The sequence below is a fragment of the Pinus tabuliformis genome, chromosome J, assembly GCF_031772625.1.
Source record: "Pinus tabuliformis cultivar Carrire ecotype Pingquan chromosome J, CPIR1, whole genome shotgun sequence".
NCBI lineage: Eukaryota > Viridiplantae > Streptophyta > Pinopsida > Pinales > Pinaceae > Pinus > Pinus tabuliformis.
In genome coordinates, this window is record NC_142295.1 from 444025717 (window position 1) to 444043291 (window position 17575).

At 40.2% G+C, this 17575-nt stretch overlaps 2 protein-coding genes across 2 annotated transcripts in view; one reads left to right on the forward strand and one right to left on the reverse strand.

Annotated features, from left to right (window-relative positions):
* LOC149227725 (uncharacterized) overlaps positions 1-17575 on the reverse strand; it is a 429088-nt gene that overhangs the window by 71164 nt on the left and 340349 nt on the right. The gene's annotated exons all lie outside the window — the stretch shown is intronic.
* On the forward strand, positions 15548-16471 carry LOC149227726 (uncharacterized). The gene has a single exon (XM_089376857.1). The coding sequence runs from the start codon at positions 15548-15550 to the stop codon at positions 16469-16471; it is 924 nt and encodes a 307-aa protein (XP_089232983.1).

Genomic DNA, 17575 nt, shown 5'->3' on the forward strand with positions numbered 1-17575 from the left:
TATGTATTACCCAAAAAATCAGTTTAAGAAGTTCTGTTGATAATTATATCAGATTTTTGAGTTTGAAATGAGATTCCAGTTGTTGGTTTGAGTCGATTCTTAATATATACGTCATTGTGTGAATTTTCTGAAGATAAATTGGTGAGAAAAACATTTACAGCAATGTGCAATTAGTTTGTTTGACAAAAAGGGTACCGGTAAAAATTCAAAATATAAACTCAGAAATTGTGAAACTCTGAAAATTGTTAGGAGAGAATATTATAGTGGTATCAGAGCATGCTCCTAGACAACTGTGTGGTTTGAGGGTAGCCTGACAGTGGTTACATGACAGAAGAAAACCCTTATATAGGGATAACATATAGAAGGAGACACACCTACAGAGAACCAACTCCCCTTACAGAAGAGGATATCCCTGATATGGAGAGTGAAGAGACACCAGAAAAGGGAAAGGAGATAGAGGAAACACCTGAGATTGAAGGGATAGATATGGGAGATAAGGAGGAATAGGCCTTTAATAGCTTGCTCAGGGTTATTAATGACTTGGCTAAGGGCCAAAAATAGATGGTAGACTTGATGAAAGGAATGACAAACACAAGGGTTTCCATTGGGAAGGAGCCATTGAATCGAGAAGTGTCCAATAGTGATGAGGGAATTCATGCTCATACCCAATTGCAGAGTCATTCACACACTATTAGTAAAATGCCCAAAACCCAATATGCCTTAGTTTGTACAGGAGACAGCAGAGGACTTAATAGAGCAAGCTAATTTTGGGATCCCTTATGCAAACTATATGGAGCAGTACCAATTACTGGGATGGGATTTCTGTGCTGCTATGGATTTTAACGATTTCTGCCACCTTTAGTTGAAGAGTAGGCCTAAACCATCTCAGAGGGTCCCGAGGCAGAATCAAGAGCTGCAGAAAACATTGGGGAAGGTGACAATCCCCTACTTTGATGGATCAACCAAGTGTTTAGCTCGATCATGGGTTCAAAAGATGGATACATATTTCCAATTACATCAAATGATCGAGGAGGAGGCTATTAAACTAGCCACAATACACTTGGATGGTGAGGCCCATGAGTGGTGGTACCATGGGTTGGTGACTATGGATCACAACAACATCACTTCCTACACTGAGTTCACTCAGAGGCTCATTGAGCGATTTGATAGGAAGGATCCAGAGCTTCACTTTAGAGAGCTGGCATAACTCAGCAGACAAGTAGTCCAAAGGTTTATATCTTAGAGTTTTAGAGGTTGTCATTCATGGTCACAGACACCTCAGAGGCTAGATTGGTGATGCTATTTGTAGAGGGGTTAGTGGAACTTCTATGTGGATGGGTTAAGAGCCTTGAACCCACCACCCTTCTTGCATAAATCAACAAAACTAGGGACTTGTGGGATGTTGCTTCCAAAAATAAATTCACTCCTAAACCTTCTTTCCCGCAGAAAGGTAAGGAGGCCAAGCCCTTTCAGAAGGAGTGGATCGGGAAACCGAAGATGGATGAGGAGACCTGGAAAGAGCTAAGGAAGAAGAAACTTTGTTTCATTTTTCAAGAGCCATGGGCACCGGGGCACAAGTGTGCTGGCAAGGACAAAGTGGGCAAGGATCACTATATTGAGGTGTACTCAGAGAGTGACAATGATGATGGGGATGGGGAGTGTTAAATTTTATGGTATGTTCTATGCTTGCAACAATTACTTCAAAGTCTTATTAGCCCAATAACAACTTTACTTCAGATTCCAATAGCAATCACATTAAAACTTCAGTAGCATTCACTTTAGATCATCATTGACAGTAATTGTAGATACAACATCAACAATAAGTACAAGAGGATATGAGATGACAAGTGAATTGTATAAAATGAAAAGTTTCAAGTGAATTTTATACCCAAGTTACCCAAGAGACATGTCTCTTTGTAAATTGGATCACGTATCTTTGTAAATTAAATTCCAATAAGTTTGCACATTTACATTTTTACCCATATTTGTTAAAATGTTGAAGAACTTGTAAATAATGGTGGGCAGTAACTCCTGGTAAGTATATTTATTTACACCTTTTTCCTTATCCCATCTTTTACGCAAATACTTGCTTAAATTATGGTGGGTAGTAACTTATGGTAAATATGTTATTTACGTGAGTAAGAGCTAATTTCAACAAATGGTCATGTCCTTAGAGACATGACTCTTGAACACTAATTATTAGTTAATTATTCATTATTTATGATTGTTATATATATATATATATATATATATATATATATATATATTCGTAAAAGGCTTCTAGGAAGGGGAATTAGCCCCTAGTTGAACTCTTTAACACTCCCTCTCAACTAGGGAGGAATTCTACCTGTCAACATTCATCCATGGTTATACTTTTGTGTCCATCATGTGCCATCTCTGCAACTTGTCTCGTCTTTGTTGAAGATTGATATCATAGTCCAATAAGAAAGGATTGAAAGAGGGTGGGTCACAAGACCCTGGCACTCTTTCCAAAATGACAGGGGCAAGTGCTCATGTCCAGGGATAGAACCCCTACCAGACTTGATCCTTAGTGATCAAGTTGTTGAACATCATGCATCCTAGTCATAGGGAATACAATAGTACCTGACACATCCGTTGGTAGTACTAATTAACCCTAACCACTTTTCCCAACTCATTGGCTAAATGAGAGGTACTTCCAAGAGTCCCAGACTACAAGAGTAGGATGTATGTTGGGGTTTCCACTGGGGAAGGTGAACCACTCACCTTATGTTCACATGTTGGGGTATGTACTCCATAAGGGAAGATGAACCACTCACCTTGTGCTCATATAGCTCCAAGAGGTACCCCAGGCCCCCAAGAGCTCCCAAAGCTCAATGTCCAACTCAATCGGGATCCTCATGGGAGGGTCTGTCCATGACTCCAAGTCTCTCTTTGAAGGCTAAGAACTTGGCCTTTCCCACAGGCTTTGTGAGGATGTCAGCAACCTGCTCATCTGTTCTAATGTGTTGGAGTCTTATTGATCTCCATTGTACCATATCAAGGATAAAATGGTACCTAATATCAATATGCTTGGATCGGTCGTGGAACACGAGATTCTTTGAAAGACGAATGCCACTTTGATTATCAGAATAAATGATGGTGGTATCCAACACGTGCTCAAATAGCTCACTGAAGAGCTTCCTCAACCAAATGCCTTCACAACAAGCCATACTAGCTGCAATATATTTAGCCTCAGCGGTGCCTAGTGCAACAAATGTTTGTTTTCGGCTCATCCGTGAGATGGAAGCGGATCCCAAAGAGAAACAACATCCAGATGTGATTTTTCTATCCACTACACTGCCAGCCCAATAGACATTAGTATATCCATGTAATCTCAAATCCCCAATAGTGTACCTCAGTCCATGGTTGATAGTACCATGAAGACATCTTAGAAGATTCTTTGTAGCAACACAGTTTATATGATGAGGCTCAACCATAAATTGACTCAATTTATTAACAACAAACTTACAAAGCATATGTCCGGTCGTGTGTTCACCAAGAACATCAATGCTCCCACAAGTTGTCTATATTTGGTAGGATTTTCCAAAACTAGATCAGCAACAATTCCAAATAGCTTCTTGAAATTTAGTTCCATTGGTGTAGTCACAGACTTGCAGTCCATCATGCCACATCTTTCTAACAACTTCACAATATATTTTCCTTGAGAAAGGAAAATCTCACTTGGCTTTTGCCAGACCTCCAAGCCTAGGAAGTAATGCATCAATCCTAGGTCCTTCATCTCGAATTCAGAAGTCAACTCCCTCTTACATTGATAAATGAGAGGGTCTGCACCAGTTAGAAATAGATCATCAACATATAAGACCAAAATAAGTGGCATGTCCTTTTCAACCTTGAAGTATAAGTTTGGATTAGCATATCTCCTTGTAAATCCCAGATTCATGAGATAGCTATCAATCCTCTCATACCAAGCCCTAGGGGCTTGCTTTAACCCATAGAGGGCTTTCTTCAACCTGCATACATGAGTTTTTATATCCTTCTCTTCAAACCCTTGAGGTTGTTCCAAGTAGACTTCTTCCTTAAGTGAGCCATGTAAGAATGTGGTCTTGACATCCATTTGATGCAAGTTCCATCCTTCATTTGCAACAAGAGCATCTATGGATCGTATAGTGGTGTATCGGGCAATTGGAGCAAAAATATCATCATAGTCGATTCCTTCCTTTTGTGAGAAGCCACGAGCCACGAACCTTGCCTTGTATTTCTTAGCACTTCCATCAGCTCCATGTTTAATCTTGTAGATCCATTTCGAAGTGACTACAGACTTGTCCTTGGGTCTAGACACCACTTCCCAAACATTGTTCTTCATGATTGACTCATATTTTCCAACCATAACAACTTTCAATACCTATTGCTTCACAGCGTCTTCGAAAGTGCAAGTTTTGGTTTGAATGATAGTACTCATAGCAGGCAAGTATCCTTGATACTTGGTAGGCTTCTTACTTTCTCAAAAAGTTCCTCTTGGGGCAGCATGATTTTCTGCATCTTGAAGTGTATCTCGAAGCCATAGTGGTCTTTTATTTGAGATAGAGGGATCACAAGGAGGTGGATCAAGTGGATCCATCGGGTCATCAACATTGGGCATAGGTTCATCCATCAGAGGTTCTTCTTGACTTTTAGGAGCATCATCATCGTTCCTTGTGATGGGGAGATCCGTTTCTTTTCCGAGGGCAAAGTCTTCATCAAAGGTAACATCTCTACTTACTACTACATTTCTCTGACCAGGTACATAAATTCGATATGCCTTTGAATCTTCACTATATCCAACAAATACACCTTTCTTCCTAGAGGCTTCCAACTTGTTCCTTTTTTCTTTTGGTACATGAAAATATACAAGACAACCAAAGATTCTAAAATGTGCAACATCAGGGTTCTTACCATTGAAGATTTCTTCGGGTGTCTTGAAATCTTAGCTTTGATGAGGACTCCTATTTTGAATGTACACAATAGTGTTCGCAGCTTCTCCCCATAAAAACTTTGGCAGGCCTTGATCATGAATCATGCCACAGGTAGCTTCCATAATTGTACGATTCTTTCTCTCGCCAACTCCATTTTGTTGCGGATTGTATGGAACAATGAGCTCCCTCTTAATACCTACCTCTTTGCAAAAGTTATTGAATTCATTAGGTTCATATTCGGTTCCATTATCAGTTCTCAATGTCTTGATCTTCTTGCCTATTGTTGTCGCTCAGATTGTACAAGCACTGCGACAACAGCTCAAGGCGGGGGCTACCACTTTGATCCTCGCCCACTCCATTCTAGCTGTCTCCCAACAACATGCTATGGGGGGTAGTCCCTATGGAAATATGAAGGTGAAAGACAAGTTGGTAACCAACAAGTCTGAGAGACACAGTTGAGTGGCCTAGCTACTTGGTTAAATTTAGCAAGATTCAAATATTAGATTAGATTTAGATATGAAACCAGTGCCTTATGGAGTCAAAATTCTTGATTATTATAATTTAAGACCAAGTAACTGGATGGACAACAACTGCTTAAATGATTAACTAACCTATATGCTATGCAAATCGTAAGACCTAGGTGTGATGCAAGGCTCTTGGTTAATTTTAAATTAGATGCCTATTCTAAATGGAACCTCCCTCTTAACTGTTTTGAGATCAGTCTTTAGAGAAGGTTGTGGGATGGAAGCCAACAAATGCTTGATTAACGATACCTCCCCCTGTGTTCCAACCACCCAGTGCCTCCGGCGTTGCAGAGACTGTGGCTCTGACGACTGCAAGGTCACTGTGTTAACCACTAGAAAGGTGATGAATCCCTCAAGCTAGGTGAGAAAGGGTGGCCCTATGAGTCTATCAACCAAGCTTATGCTTGGAGGTAAATTATTAATGCACTTAGGCCTAGAATGCTTATGCAAGGAATGTGAGTGGGTCTTGAGTTAAGATTGTTTATGTTTTTTAAGTACTTGATGTCAATCACCTTGTAGCAAGAGTACTTAATAATGAATTGAAAGAAAATCTTAAAACAAGGCAAGTGCTTAAAGATATAAGTGTCAATGTTAAACAATAGATTAATCCACAAGATGCTTAGCAATTTAGAACAATTATCTAATTTAACAATGATTACTTGGGACCATTTAAGATATGCCAATGACCAATGTTAAGAGATGCTCACTTAGAATGATAACCAATGAAACTTGAGATGCCAATGCTTAAGATAGACAACAAATTTACCAAAGCTTCTTAGAGAAATTATCCAATGAATTATCAACAATGCTTCAATTAGATGCTAAACACAAAGATGCCAATTAGATCTAAACTTAGGCAATATGACTAATTAATCATAATTAATTAAGTCAAGGTGTGAATGTTCTAGAAACTCACATGGATCGACTTCAAGTTAATCCTAGCCATCCATTAAGATTTAATCTTGGCTGTTGAGGTCTCAACAGAGGATTATAAGAAGAAGTCGATGGGCACTTGGAGAAGACACTGGAGTAGTTTGATTTCATGAGCAGATCGATTTCTAGAGTAGCAGCAATCAGTTGTTGGAGAGAGAGGCACTGAGATCGACGCAGTGAGTGAGGGGTAGAGACAGTGATCCGAAGGAAATATTTTCCAGATTCCAAGAGGCAGGAGCAAGAGAGCCGAATTATCCTAGAGAGGCAATCTTGAGGGATTACGTAGTGCTTCAGTTAGGTAGATTGATTTGGAGAGAAGAAAATTTGTTCTCAGTTCCAAAGGCCGAGAAGGAGTCCCAAAGGGTTGGAGACACGATTTTATCAACTTCTAGAGGTAGAGCGACTTCATCATAGCCCAATCCAAAGCAAGTTGTCCAGCCAGCTATGCAAAGTAGCGCAAAGGTTGACACAGTGCTCCAGGAGGCCGAGTTTTTCATAGGGAAAGTCCAACTAGAGATTGCTTGTGGGAGAAGGGTAATTCCCTTTAGTATTTTACTCAGATTTTCTTGCTATTTGGATTGCCAGTTGGGCATCCATAGATGTACTCATATTTCATTGCTGCTTAATAAATAAATCCTTATTGCTACACTGATTTACCCAAGTTGGGTTTTTTCCGGGGACATTGGTCCAAAAATAACTGTGTTAATTTATGTGTTTGTGCTAGCATTTCTTCTACTGTTTATTCTTCTGTAGTTTTAGTTGTGTAGGTTGTGTTACCACTCAAACCAGCAGGGGACCTAAAGGGGTTCCTAAGAGGGCAACTGCTAGGTTAAGGACAATTGTGGAGGCTTGGCCCATTGTCACCACAACTAAGTCTCCTTGCTCTTTACGAACTTTCAACGATGGGAGGAGTCCTGTTAGTGTAGGGATTTACTTGTAAAGTATATGTCAATGGATAGATGAGAAGTGACCCTGAAAACCCTTTCCCAAGGATGGAGTGAAGGATGCAACTTGCTTGTGCTTTAATCAAGGGACTTGGTCCACCAAGGGTAAGGGGTGAGGATTGGAGGGTTGAGGGAGAAAGAATAGGCTTATAAAAAAGGTTCCCAATCCCTATAATGCTTGCGAAACTTGGATTCCCAAATGGTCCTTGAAAATAATATTTATTGAGAAGTGGGACCACACAAGGCCAAGTGGACCCAGCCCAGGTTCGGGGATGGAATGTAGCAACCAATGATGTTCCTATCCTGGACAAAGTGAGGGGAAAGGACCAAACAAGAATACTTTCTTCAAAAGGTTGAATTCATCCTATTGAGGTCTAGCCTTAGGAATGCCTAGGCACAATTTAATCCTAGAGCTAGGGCTTGAGATTCTTGGAGATTCCACCATTCAAATTTCCTCAAATTTGGAGGAGAGGGAGGGGACCCACCAGTGCAGTAGCCTATAGGTGATTTAATTTTTTCCTTGGCTCAGTTCGCGGGAAATTGATGCCCTAGGTTACCTAATGGGACTAGACTTGGGGAAAAAGACGAAAATGGTTAAAAACGGGTTGAAATTTGTTGGCATTATGATTCAAGTGTTGTCCTTGATGGCAACTCACTCAGAGGTATGATACAAGTGTTGTCCTTGATGGCAACTCAGATCATAGTGCAACAGGTCAAGAGAGAGGTATACGCAGGTTGACCGTGATGAAAGTGTGTATACACGCGGGTTAGCGGAGCAAAAGGCGCGTACACGTACACACGCAGGTTCACAGAAGGAAAGGCGCGTACATGTCGGAAACCATGGTTTTGGTCCGTGGTATTTTGGTATTGGTCCATGGTTTTTGGTTCGAAGTGTCGACCCCTGGTATTGGGTCCAAGGTATTGGTTCTACATGGTTTTGGACCATGGTATTGAGATAAGCCTAAACCTATATAAGGAGAAGATCATTAGGCCAAGAAAAAAGGGCATGCAAGTGATGAAGATCTGATGAAGTGTGAGATCCAGATGCTGGTTATGGGTTGGTGATGCCTTGATTGATCTGAACCAAGGATGCACTCATGTGGAGGAGGATGAACGATGGATCGGGATCTTAAGGCTTGGAATGATTATCATTATATGGTTTGATTATGGATAGACTAGATCTATTGATGCATGTTTATTGTATGAATGTTATGATCTGGGTATGACTGATGTTTGGAACAGCTGCAATGTTATGAGTAAATATTTGCAGATTTGTACGCGGGTTGTCTTTGGTAAAAGCGCGTATACACGCAGGTTGGGTTCTTCCAAGTAGCGTATACAGTATGAAGTATGATATTTGAAGTTGCAGTTGGATCTGATTGTTGTGGCAGAGTTCTATTGTCTGGTGACTATGTTGTTGACAGGGTTTCAGTATTGGGTGATTCAGAGATTGATGATGCAGGTGTAGTTGATGATTGTATTGCAATGGTGATTGTTTTATGGATCCAGTCTGAAAATGTATGAAACGTGGTCCCTGGATGATCGTAGGCCGGCGCCTACGTACTGGTAAACATATTGGCTAGTACAAGAGCCAGGGGGTTGTAGCTCCCTTCCAGGAGCAGCTGGAAAACGAGTGAAGGTTGGAGCCTTCAGTAGGCCGGCGCCTACGTACTAGTAAATGGATCGGCTAGTACAAGAGCTAAGAGGGTTGTAGCCCTCTGCAGGTTGCAGCCTGCGTGCTGGTAAAGGACTGCACTAGTACATTGTAATAGAAGTTTCTTATTAAAGGAAGATAGAAACAAATTGCAGCAGGTGGTTTTCACCCACATTGGGTTTCCACCTTATATCATGGTGTTCATGTGTGCTCTTTATGTGTGATGATCTGTTCTGTTTACTGCACCTGTTGACTGTTCATATGATTAATAATGTTCTGATGCACTCATTGAAGATCAACTAACAGAATCATAAGTTTACTAGATATACGCTAGTTGCATTAAACACAGTTGCGTATATACGCGGGTATCCTTAACTGAAGTAGCGTATATGAATCTTAATAGGGAAATGAAAAAGTTTTATTGAGTTGATAATACTGATTCACCCCCCCCTCTCAGTATTATTTCCAACAATTGGACTCAGAGCAGGTCCTTCGGTAGAAGCTTGATCGCTTGAAGGAGATCCGTAGAACAATGGGAAAGAAAGCGCGTCAAAAGAAGAAGACAGCTCAAAGGAACAATGACAGCCTGCTATTGAGTGGAAGCAAGTATTCAGATCCTGAATCACCTCAGATTGAAGATGGACAAGCAAATGAAGCATTAGATAAAATCATAGATCAACAAGATCTACCTAGCAAAAGGGAGAGTGCCCTCAAAGAAGAAATTATCAACTTAAAAGCTCAGTTGGAATGTGCCTCCAGAGTACGACAAATGCTGCAGGTGCTAAATGAAGAGCAAGAAAATGAGATTCTCAAACTAAGGCAACAAGTGGAAGAAGGAAGAAAGTCTAAAGAAACTTTGACGAAGCAATGTCTGGAAAAGGAAGAACAACATCAAGTTGAGGTAAATATCTTGAAAGGTAAATTAGAAGAAAAAGATAAACTATTACGATTTCAAGATAGTACTAAGATCTTGGATGATATTCTTAGTAGTCAAAGGTCGCCTGCTATCAAAACTGGTCTTGGTTTTTATGAATCTGCTAAAGGTGAATCTAGCTCACAAGGTGAGGCAAGGAACTCTAATGAGAAATCAAAAATGATCAACAAGGAGATGAGAAGACAACCCCATCAACAACCAAGGAAAGGAATTCCTCAAAGAAAATCTTTTGCTCCTAACTTTGGAAGTGATAGACGATTATTTCCTCCAATGAATAATGTTGAATGTTATGTATGTCATAATCGTGGACATGTTGCAGCCAGATGCAAAAATAGAATGGTTCAAGACCATCACACAGAAAGATCATCACGTTCCAGGTACTTCAAGGGATATTGTTTTTCTTGCAATATGTTTGATCACAAAGCTGTTGATTGCTACAGAAGGAATATGAAACATGTAAGATGTTATGCATGTAACAAGCTTGGACACATAGCAAAGGAATGCAGAAGAATATTTTGGACACCATACCAAAAGGAGAAAACTTCATCACAATTGAAGATATGGAGGAAAAAGGAAGTACAGCCAGAAAAAGGTGGCATAGCAGAGTACACAGACATGACAGACTCAGACAAAGCTGAAAATGTGGAACCTCTGTGTTCTAAATCTCATACGCTGATTTAATGAAGATAAGTCACGTATATACGCAAGTTAGAGGCTGTAGAGTCGCGTATATGATGTTCTGAAGAAAAGCAGCAGTACAAAAGTCTGATATGGTTCAGTCAGTGTTTGATGATGGCATGGCACAGGCTCAGGGGGAGCATATACTTAAATAAATGCATTGTTGGCATTTTGATGAGAAGTCTTTGGTGATGATGCTTATGTAGCTAAATAATACATCTTGCTACTTATTGTTGGTTGGTCAGAAGAATGGTATTGCAGGTTACAGGTCTGGATGCTAATGACGGATGCTCATAGTACAGATCATATGGTGTATGATAGTTGCTGATAACTATCACGGGTGTGTTTAGGTCCTTGGTCTTTGTGAGTCATATGATGTATTGTGTTACCCCACTATGCATGGGATGAATGATGTAATTTGAGTCATGTATATCCCCACTTGGTTGGGTGGATGAGTCAAAATGGTGTATTCCCACTTGATTGGGAGACTGATGTATGTATAGAGTCATGTTATGCTTTTGCAGACCTTGCATGTGCTCAGGGGGAGCATGGACGGATTGGAACATCTTGGCATGTACAAAGGGGGAGCTCAATCAGAGATTTCAGCAGGTACTCAGGGGGAGTATGGACAGCAGATGGAGATCAAAGAAGAGAATATCTTGGTCCGCCCTTTGCCCTTGATGTCAAAGGGGGAGAGTGACTTGGTATGGTTGTTGCCATCAAGTCCAAAGGGGGAGATTGTTGGCATTATGATTCAAGTGTTGTCCTTGATGGCAACTCACTCAGAGGTATGATACAAGTGTTGTCCTTGATGGCAACTCAGATCATAGTGCAGCAGGTCAAGAGAGAGGTATACGCAGGTTGACCGTGATGAAAGTGCGTATACACGCGGGTTAGCGGAGCAAAAGGCGCGTACACGTACACACGCAGGTTCACAGAAGGAAAGGCGCGTACATGTCGGAAACCATGGTTTTGGTCCGTGGTATTTTGGTATTGGTCCATGGTTTTTGGTCCGAAGTGTCGACCCCTGGTATTGGGTCCAAGGTATTGGTTCTACATGGTTTTGGACCATGGTATTGAGATAAGCCTAAACCTATATAAGGAGAAGATCATTAGGCCAAGAAAAAAGGGCATGCAAGTGATGAAGATCTGATGAAGTGTGAGATCCAGATGCTAGTTATGGGTTGGTGATGCCTTGATTGATCTGAACCAAGGATGCACTCATGTGGAGGAGGATGAACGATGGATCGGGATCTTAAGGCTTGGAATGATTATCATTATATGGTTTGATTATGGATAAACTAGATCTATTGACGCATGTTTATTGTATGAATGTTATGATCTGGGTATGACCGATGTTTGGAACAGCTGCAATGTTATGAGTAAATATTTGCAGATCTGTACGCGGGTTGTCTTTGGTAAAAGCGCGTATACACGCAGGTTGGGTTCGTCCAAGTAGCGTATATAGTATGAAGTATGATATTTGAAGTTGCAGTTGGATCTGATTGTTGTGGCAGAGTTCTATTGTCTGGTGACTATGTTGTTGACAGGGTTTCAGTATTGGGTGATTCAGAGATTGATGATGCAGGTGTAGTTGATGATTGTATTGCAATGGTGATTGTTTTATGGATCCAGTCTGAAAATGTATGAAACGTGGTCCCTGGATGATCGTAGGCCGGCGCCTACGTACTGGTAAACATATTGGCCAGTACAAGAGCCAGGGGGTTGTAGCTCCCTTCCAGGAGCAACTGGAAAACGAGTGAAGGTTGGAGCCTTCAGTAGGCCGGCGCCTACGTACTAGTAAATGGATCGGCTAGTACAAGAGCTAAGAGGGTTGTAGCCCTCTGCAGGTTGCAGCCTGCGTGCTGGTAAAGGACTGCACCAGTACATTGTAATAGAAGTTTCTTATTAAAGGAAAATAGAAACAAATTGCAGCAGGTGGTTTTCACCCACATTGGGTTTCCACCTTATATCATGGTGTTCATGTGTGCTCTTTATGTGTGATGATCTGTTCTGTTTACTGCACCTGTTGACTGTTCATATGATTAATAATGTTCTGATGCACTCATTGAAGATCAACTAACAGAATCGTAAGTTTACTAGATATACGCTAGTTGCATTAAACACAGTCGCATATATACGCGGGTATCCTTAACTGAAGTAGCGTATATGAATCTTAATAGGGAAATGAAAAAGTTTTATTGAGTTGATAATACTGATTCACCCCCCCCCGTCTCAGTATTATTTCCAACAAAATTACCACCCCTTTTGAGGGATCGATGCCTAGTTCACGTGGGGATATGAAGTCAAGGATAATGATGAGTAATAACTTGGTTTCTTGATCAACGAGGCCTAGAAAGTCAACTCCGTCCAATGTTGAGAGAAATAAAAGAAAAGTGACCTTCAAGCATTTATAATTCAAAGAAAATGATGCAAGCTTCTCGAGATAAATAAACCTCTAGGACATTTCATTCATATAACATTGGCCCATATATTAAATTAGCTAAAACATGCTCAATTCCACATTTTGACAATTCAAGAACTAGCCCTAATTTTAGCAGTATGCAGCAATAAGCATAATAGCATCAAAATTTACTTGCAATGTTATAGAGTATATCCAACCAAAATTTCGTTTGCTCAATAAAGCTCCAAGACGAGAAATAGCCTAAATCCATACATCAAAATTCATCCATCTCCAAAAATATCCACCAAGGAAAAAGTGCGAAAATTCTCTATGATCAGAGAGATCCCAAGTCAAGTGATGATACAAATGAATGTATCTAACATCACTATATAGCCTCCTAAGGAGTTATAATTAGCTTATGGGCCCCTAATGATAAAATAATGTGCAAATAATAAACCCTAATGGTGACAAGCCCACCATACTAGCTCATAATGTAAAAACAAGCCTCACAAGGGGCCAAATAATGATGTATGCATGTTGTAGGGGACTGCAAAGGCTCATTAACATCCTAAAGTGCCATATTGAGGAATAAATTCCTCAGAATATGATGGACAAGGGGGTGGCCCCTTGTTCTCCAAGTAGTAGATCTGTGGTGTTCTCAGTGGGTCTAAGGGCACATCAATAACCCCATGGCTCTCCATATGAATAAGAGATGTCTGTAGATCCTAGGCAATGGTCCAGGTGGTGGAATGAATGTTGCCATGACATTGTACAAGTACTGGGACACCTGCCAAGAGTGTGGGCTCTTGTGGGGGCCTGCTAGGCATAGTGTACCAATCATGTCACCATCGTCCCAAAAGTGGATCGGTAGTAGTCTCTGAACATCCATGAAGATCTGTGGAGTGTTGTCTGCTGCTGTGGAAGCCCATGGCTCTCTATGCACACCCTACATGTGCCAATGTGGACCTCTGGGGGTCAGGATCCCATATAGGGAAACCAAACCCAAATGGAAACCACCTGCGATCCTCATAAGATCCAATGCGTCCCCTAGGCTTCCAGTACGATCAATGACTATAATAATCGGGTAAAGGAGCTTACAAACCATGGATAACAAAGTGGGCACTTAATAATGGCATGCCCTTCCGTAGTGGGCTTTGGCATGTGCTAGTGTCTCCAAACTCCAAAGGGGGTTAGCCAAGTACCTTATTAGGTGGTTTCAGCCCTTAGAGGAGATAGTATGTCCAAGGTACACTCTTCTAATGGGGGTGGCAAATGACAAATAGGTGAGATGGATTAGGGAATGAGAGGGCAAGCCCTGGGGCACATAATGGGGCATAGGGTTAGCTAGATAAGGGGAAGCCCACACCTGGGTATATAATGTATAGGAGGGAGCAGTCGTGGTACATGAGGTGCCCTGGTCTTGATTTTTCCACCCTTATTTATATGCCTTTTTCCTTTTATGGATTTTCTTTAACTAACTGCTCAAGGCTCAAAGGAAAAGAGCATGATGTGTATAATATAGTAGTGATTACCCCTTTTGAGGTAGGGCAGTTCATTTCCCTCCAGGGGTTGGGACAATCATGGGTTCTGGATGTTAGAGTTCTAATAAATATTGAAACTTGTAAGCTTACGTAGCGATCTTATCAGCTGTGTTGTCAGTCTTATCCTTATCTATTGAGTCATCAGTCTTATCTTCTAGCTATCGCTAGAAGCCTCTATTGTTCCTATAAATTAGGCTCATGTATAGCTCATTTTCTCAAGCAATGAAGTATGTTTCTCTTCGTTCTTCATCTTGTGATCTCTTGGTAGAAGGATTGTTTAGCTTTGCAGTTTGATCCTTGGGTATTTTAATACTCTTTCATGGTATCAGAGCGATATTGCGAGCTCCCTTCTCATCTTTTTTGAGATCTATTTTAAAGTTTTTAAGATCTAGTTTTGGATCTAGATCTATTGGGGTTTGAAGTTTGTTGTTCTGTCCTTGAAGCTGCTGGAGAAGAGCATGGAAGTTGTTGAGGTTTCGTTCACCGTAAGTTCTCAAAGCTCCATTCAAATTTGACATAAATTTTCCATAATTAATTTGCCCATTTTTAAATTTTGCTCATGATTTTTTTATAAAAGGAGAAAGGGTATTTAGAAAGTTTCCCTGCAAATTTTAAAGGAGGAAAGCATATGAGTAAAAGGTTAATTTGCTTGGGCCATCATTAAAAATTCTTTGGATTTTGTCCTCATTAAAATTATTTTGAAATTCTTTGTTTTTTTTGGGCAAATATTTTTGAGTTAAAAAAAAAGACTTCAAAAATTATTGGATTTTTTTTTCCCTAGGTAAAAGAAGAATTGGGAAAAATTTATTGACTAAGGTAAAAAGGAGAATCTGGGCAAAAATTATTGGCATTTCTTGGCATTTTGTTACTGGGTAAATAGAAGTTTGGGCAAATTTTTTAGCATTCTGCAGTAGTTGTAAATTTTGAGTTTTAATATTATCGTTGAGTTAAGGATAATAGAGTTACTTACTTTGTACAATTATCATACTTGGAAAAGAAAAATGCAACAATTGTTGCAAGCTAAGGGGTTGTGGCAAACATTAAGTGAAAACCAGCTGAATTTTACAAAAGAAGTTGAAAAATTTGCCTATAAGAACAAACTGGATGAAGCAATGGGGCTGATTGGGTTGCATGTTTCAGACAACCTTTTATTTCATCTTGAAGAATGTGAGACTCCCAAAGAAAGTTGGGAAAAACTAGCTTCTGTATTTGGAGGTATCAATGAGTTCCATGCATTAGAATTGGAAACTAAATTATCAGCCCTAGTACCTGATGAGCATGCCTCTATTGAAGAGTATCTTGCTCAATTCAGGTCCTTCTTGTCTCAATTAAAAGCATGTGGCAAGGAGAAAAAAGATGCTGAATGCATTTTCTTGATTTTGTCAAAATTAAAGGGTCCTTTTCAGGTTTTTGCATCTACCTTCTATGCATCAAGGGATGCCCTTGGTGACAAATTTCAAATGCCCAACTTTGAGATATTTTGTGATCGTCTCATACGAGAACAATCTAAGCTCAAGCAACTAGATGTTCTCTCTAGCTCTTCAAATCAAGCTTTGGTGGCTCATAACTCCAAAGGTAAGCAAAAAGCTCGGTTTCAACCAAAGAAAAATTATGCACAAGCCCGTGAGTCTCCCTCCAAGCCTAAGCAGAATACTAAGTCTTCTCCTCCAGTTTCTAAGAATGAAGAATCCTCCTCAAAGACAAACAAAAAACAGGAAAAGAAGAAGACCAAAACAGATGAAATTTGTACTTTTTGTGGCAAACAGGGACATATTGAAGCAAGATGTTGGATAAAGTTGAATGCCTTAGAAGAGGCCATGAAGAAGCACAATATTTCAATAGGCAAGGACATGCTCTATCAGCCCAAGCCATATGTAAATGTACAAACAATTGGATACTTGATTCAGGAGCTTCACACCATATGACTCCTTGTCAAGACTTCCTTCCCTCTACATCTCATAGCAACATCTCACAAATTGCAGTTGGTGACTCTACACAACTTGAAGTCTTGGGATCAGGCACTGTACAGATGACACATGGGTGCATTAACAATGTGCTCCTAGTCCCTGAAATTTCTGCAAATTTATTGTCCATTTATCAGATTTGTCATTCTGGTAATGGGAAAACTGTAGAGTTTTCTCCAAATGAAGTAGTCATTAGAGAGCTACATGATCCTGCAGTTGTTGTTGCTATCGGACAATCTGATCATGCTTCTAGATTATATAAGTTTGTCTGCTTCGAGCCTTCCTTTGCTTCTTCTTTTATAGCTCATGTTGATTCATTGAGTAAGCTTTGGCATGAAATATTTGGTCATCTCAATTATAGATATTTGCAGCAGATGTACACTCAAAATTTGGTTTCAGGTCTTCCTAAGGTTTCATGTATTGATGAAGTATGTGCAGGTTGTGCCCTTGGCAAACAACACCAAGATCCCTTTCCTAAAGGGAAAGCCTCAAGGGAAAAAGAACCTCTTGAGTTGGTGCATAATGATCTAATGACATTTTCAACTCCTTTTTCAGGGGCTAAATATCATGAAAATTCCTCAACATGAATTCCAACTGCAACAGCTGATGATATTACACCTATTTGTTACATTCCTTTAAACAAATTACTTGCGGTTTTCTACGAAAAATATCGTAATACATACACTGCAGCCTTCACTTAATTTAATTATAAGCATAAACAAGATACTGAGCAAGAAAGAAAATACGACATAATGGACACCGTTATTTTTGGACAAATGTCCTCGGAAAAACCCAATGCGGGAAAACTGGTGCAACAGTTATGAGGGTTTATTATTATTAAGCAGTAGCCAATTCTGAATACATCTCTGGAAGCCTCCCGACAATCTAGTTACAGAGAATAAACTTGACAGAGAGATTTGTGATATTACCTCACACTATCACTGGAAATCTTGGCTGATCCAGCCCCTAGAAAGATTTCCCCCAGCTTTTCTGGCTGCCTCCGCGTAGTATCTGTGTCAGTCCAACGTTAAGCTCTCTGGAGACAGCGTCAATCCTCTGGCTGGT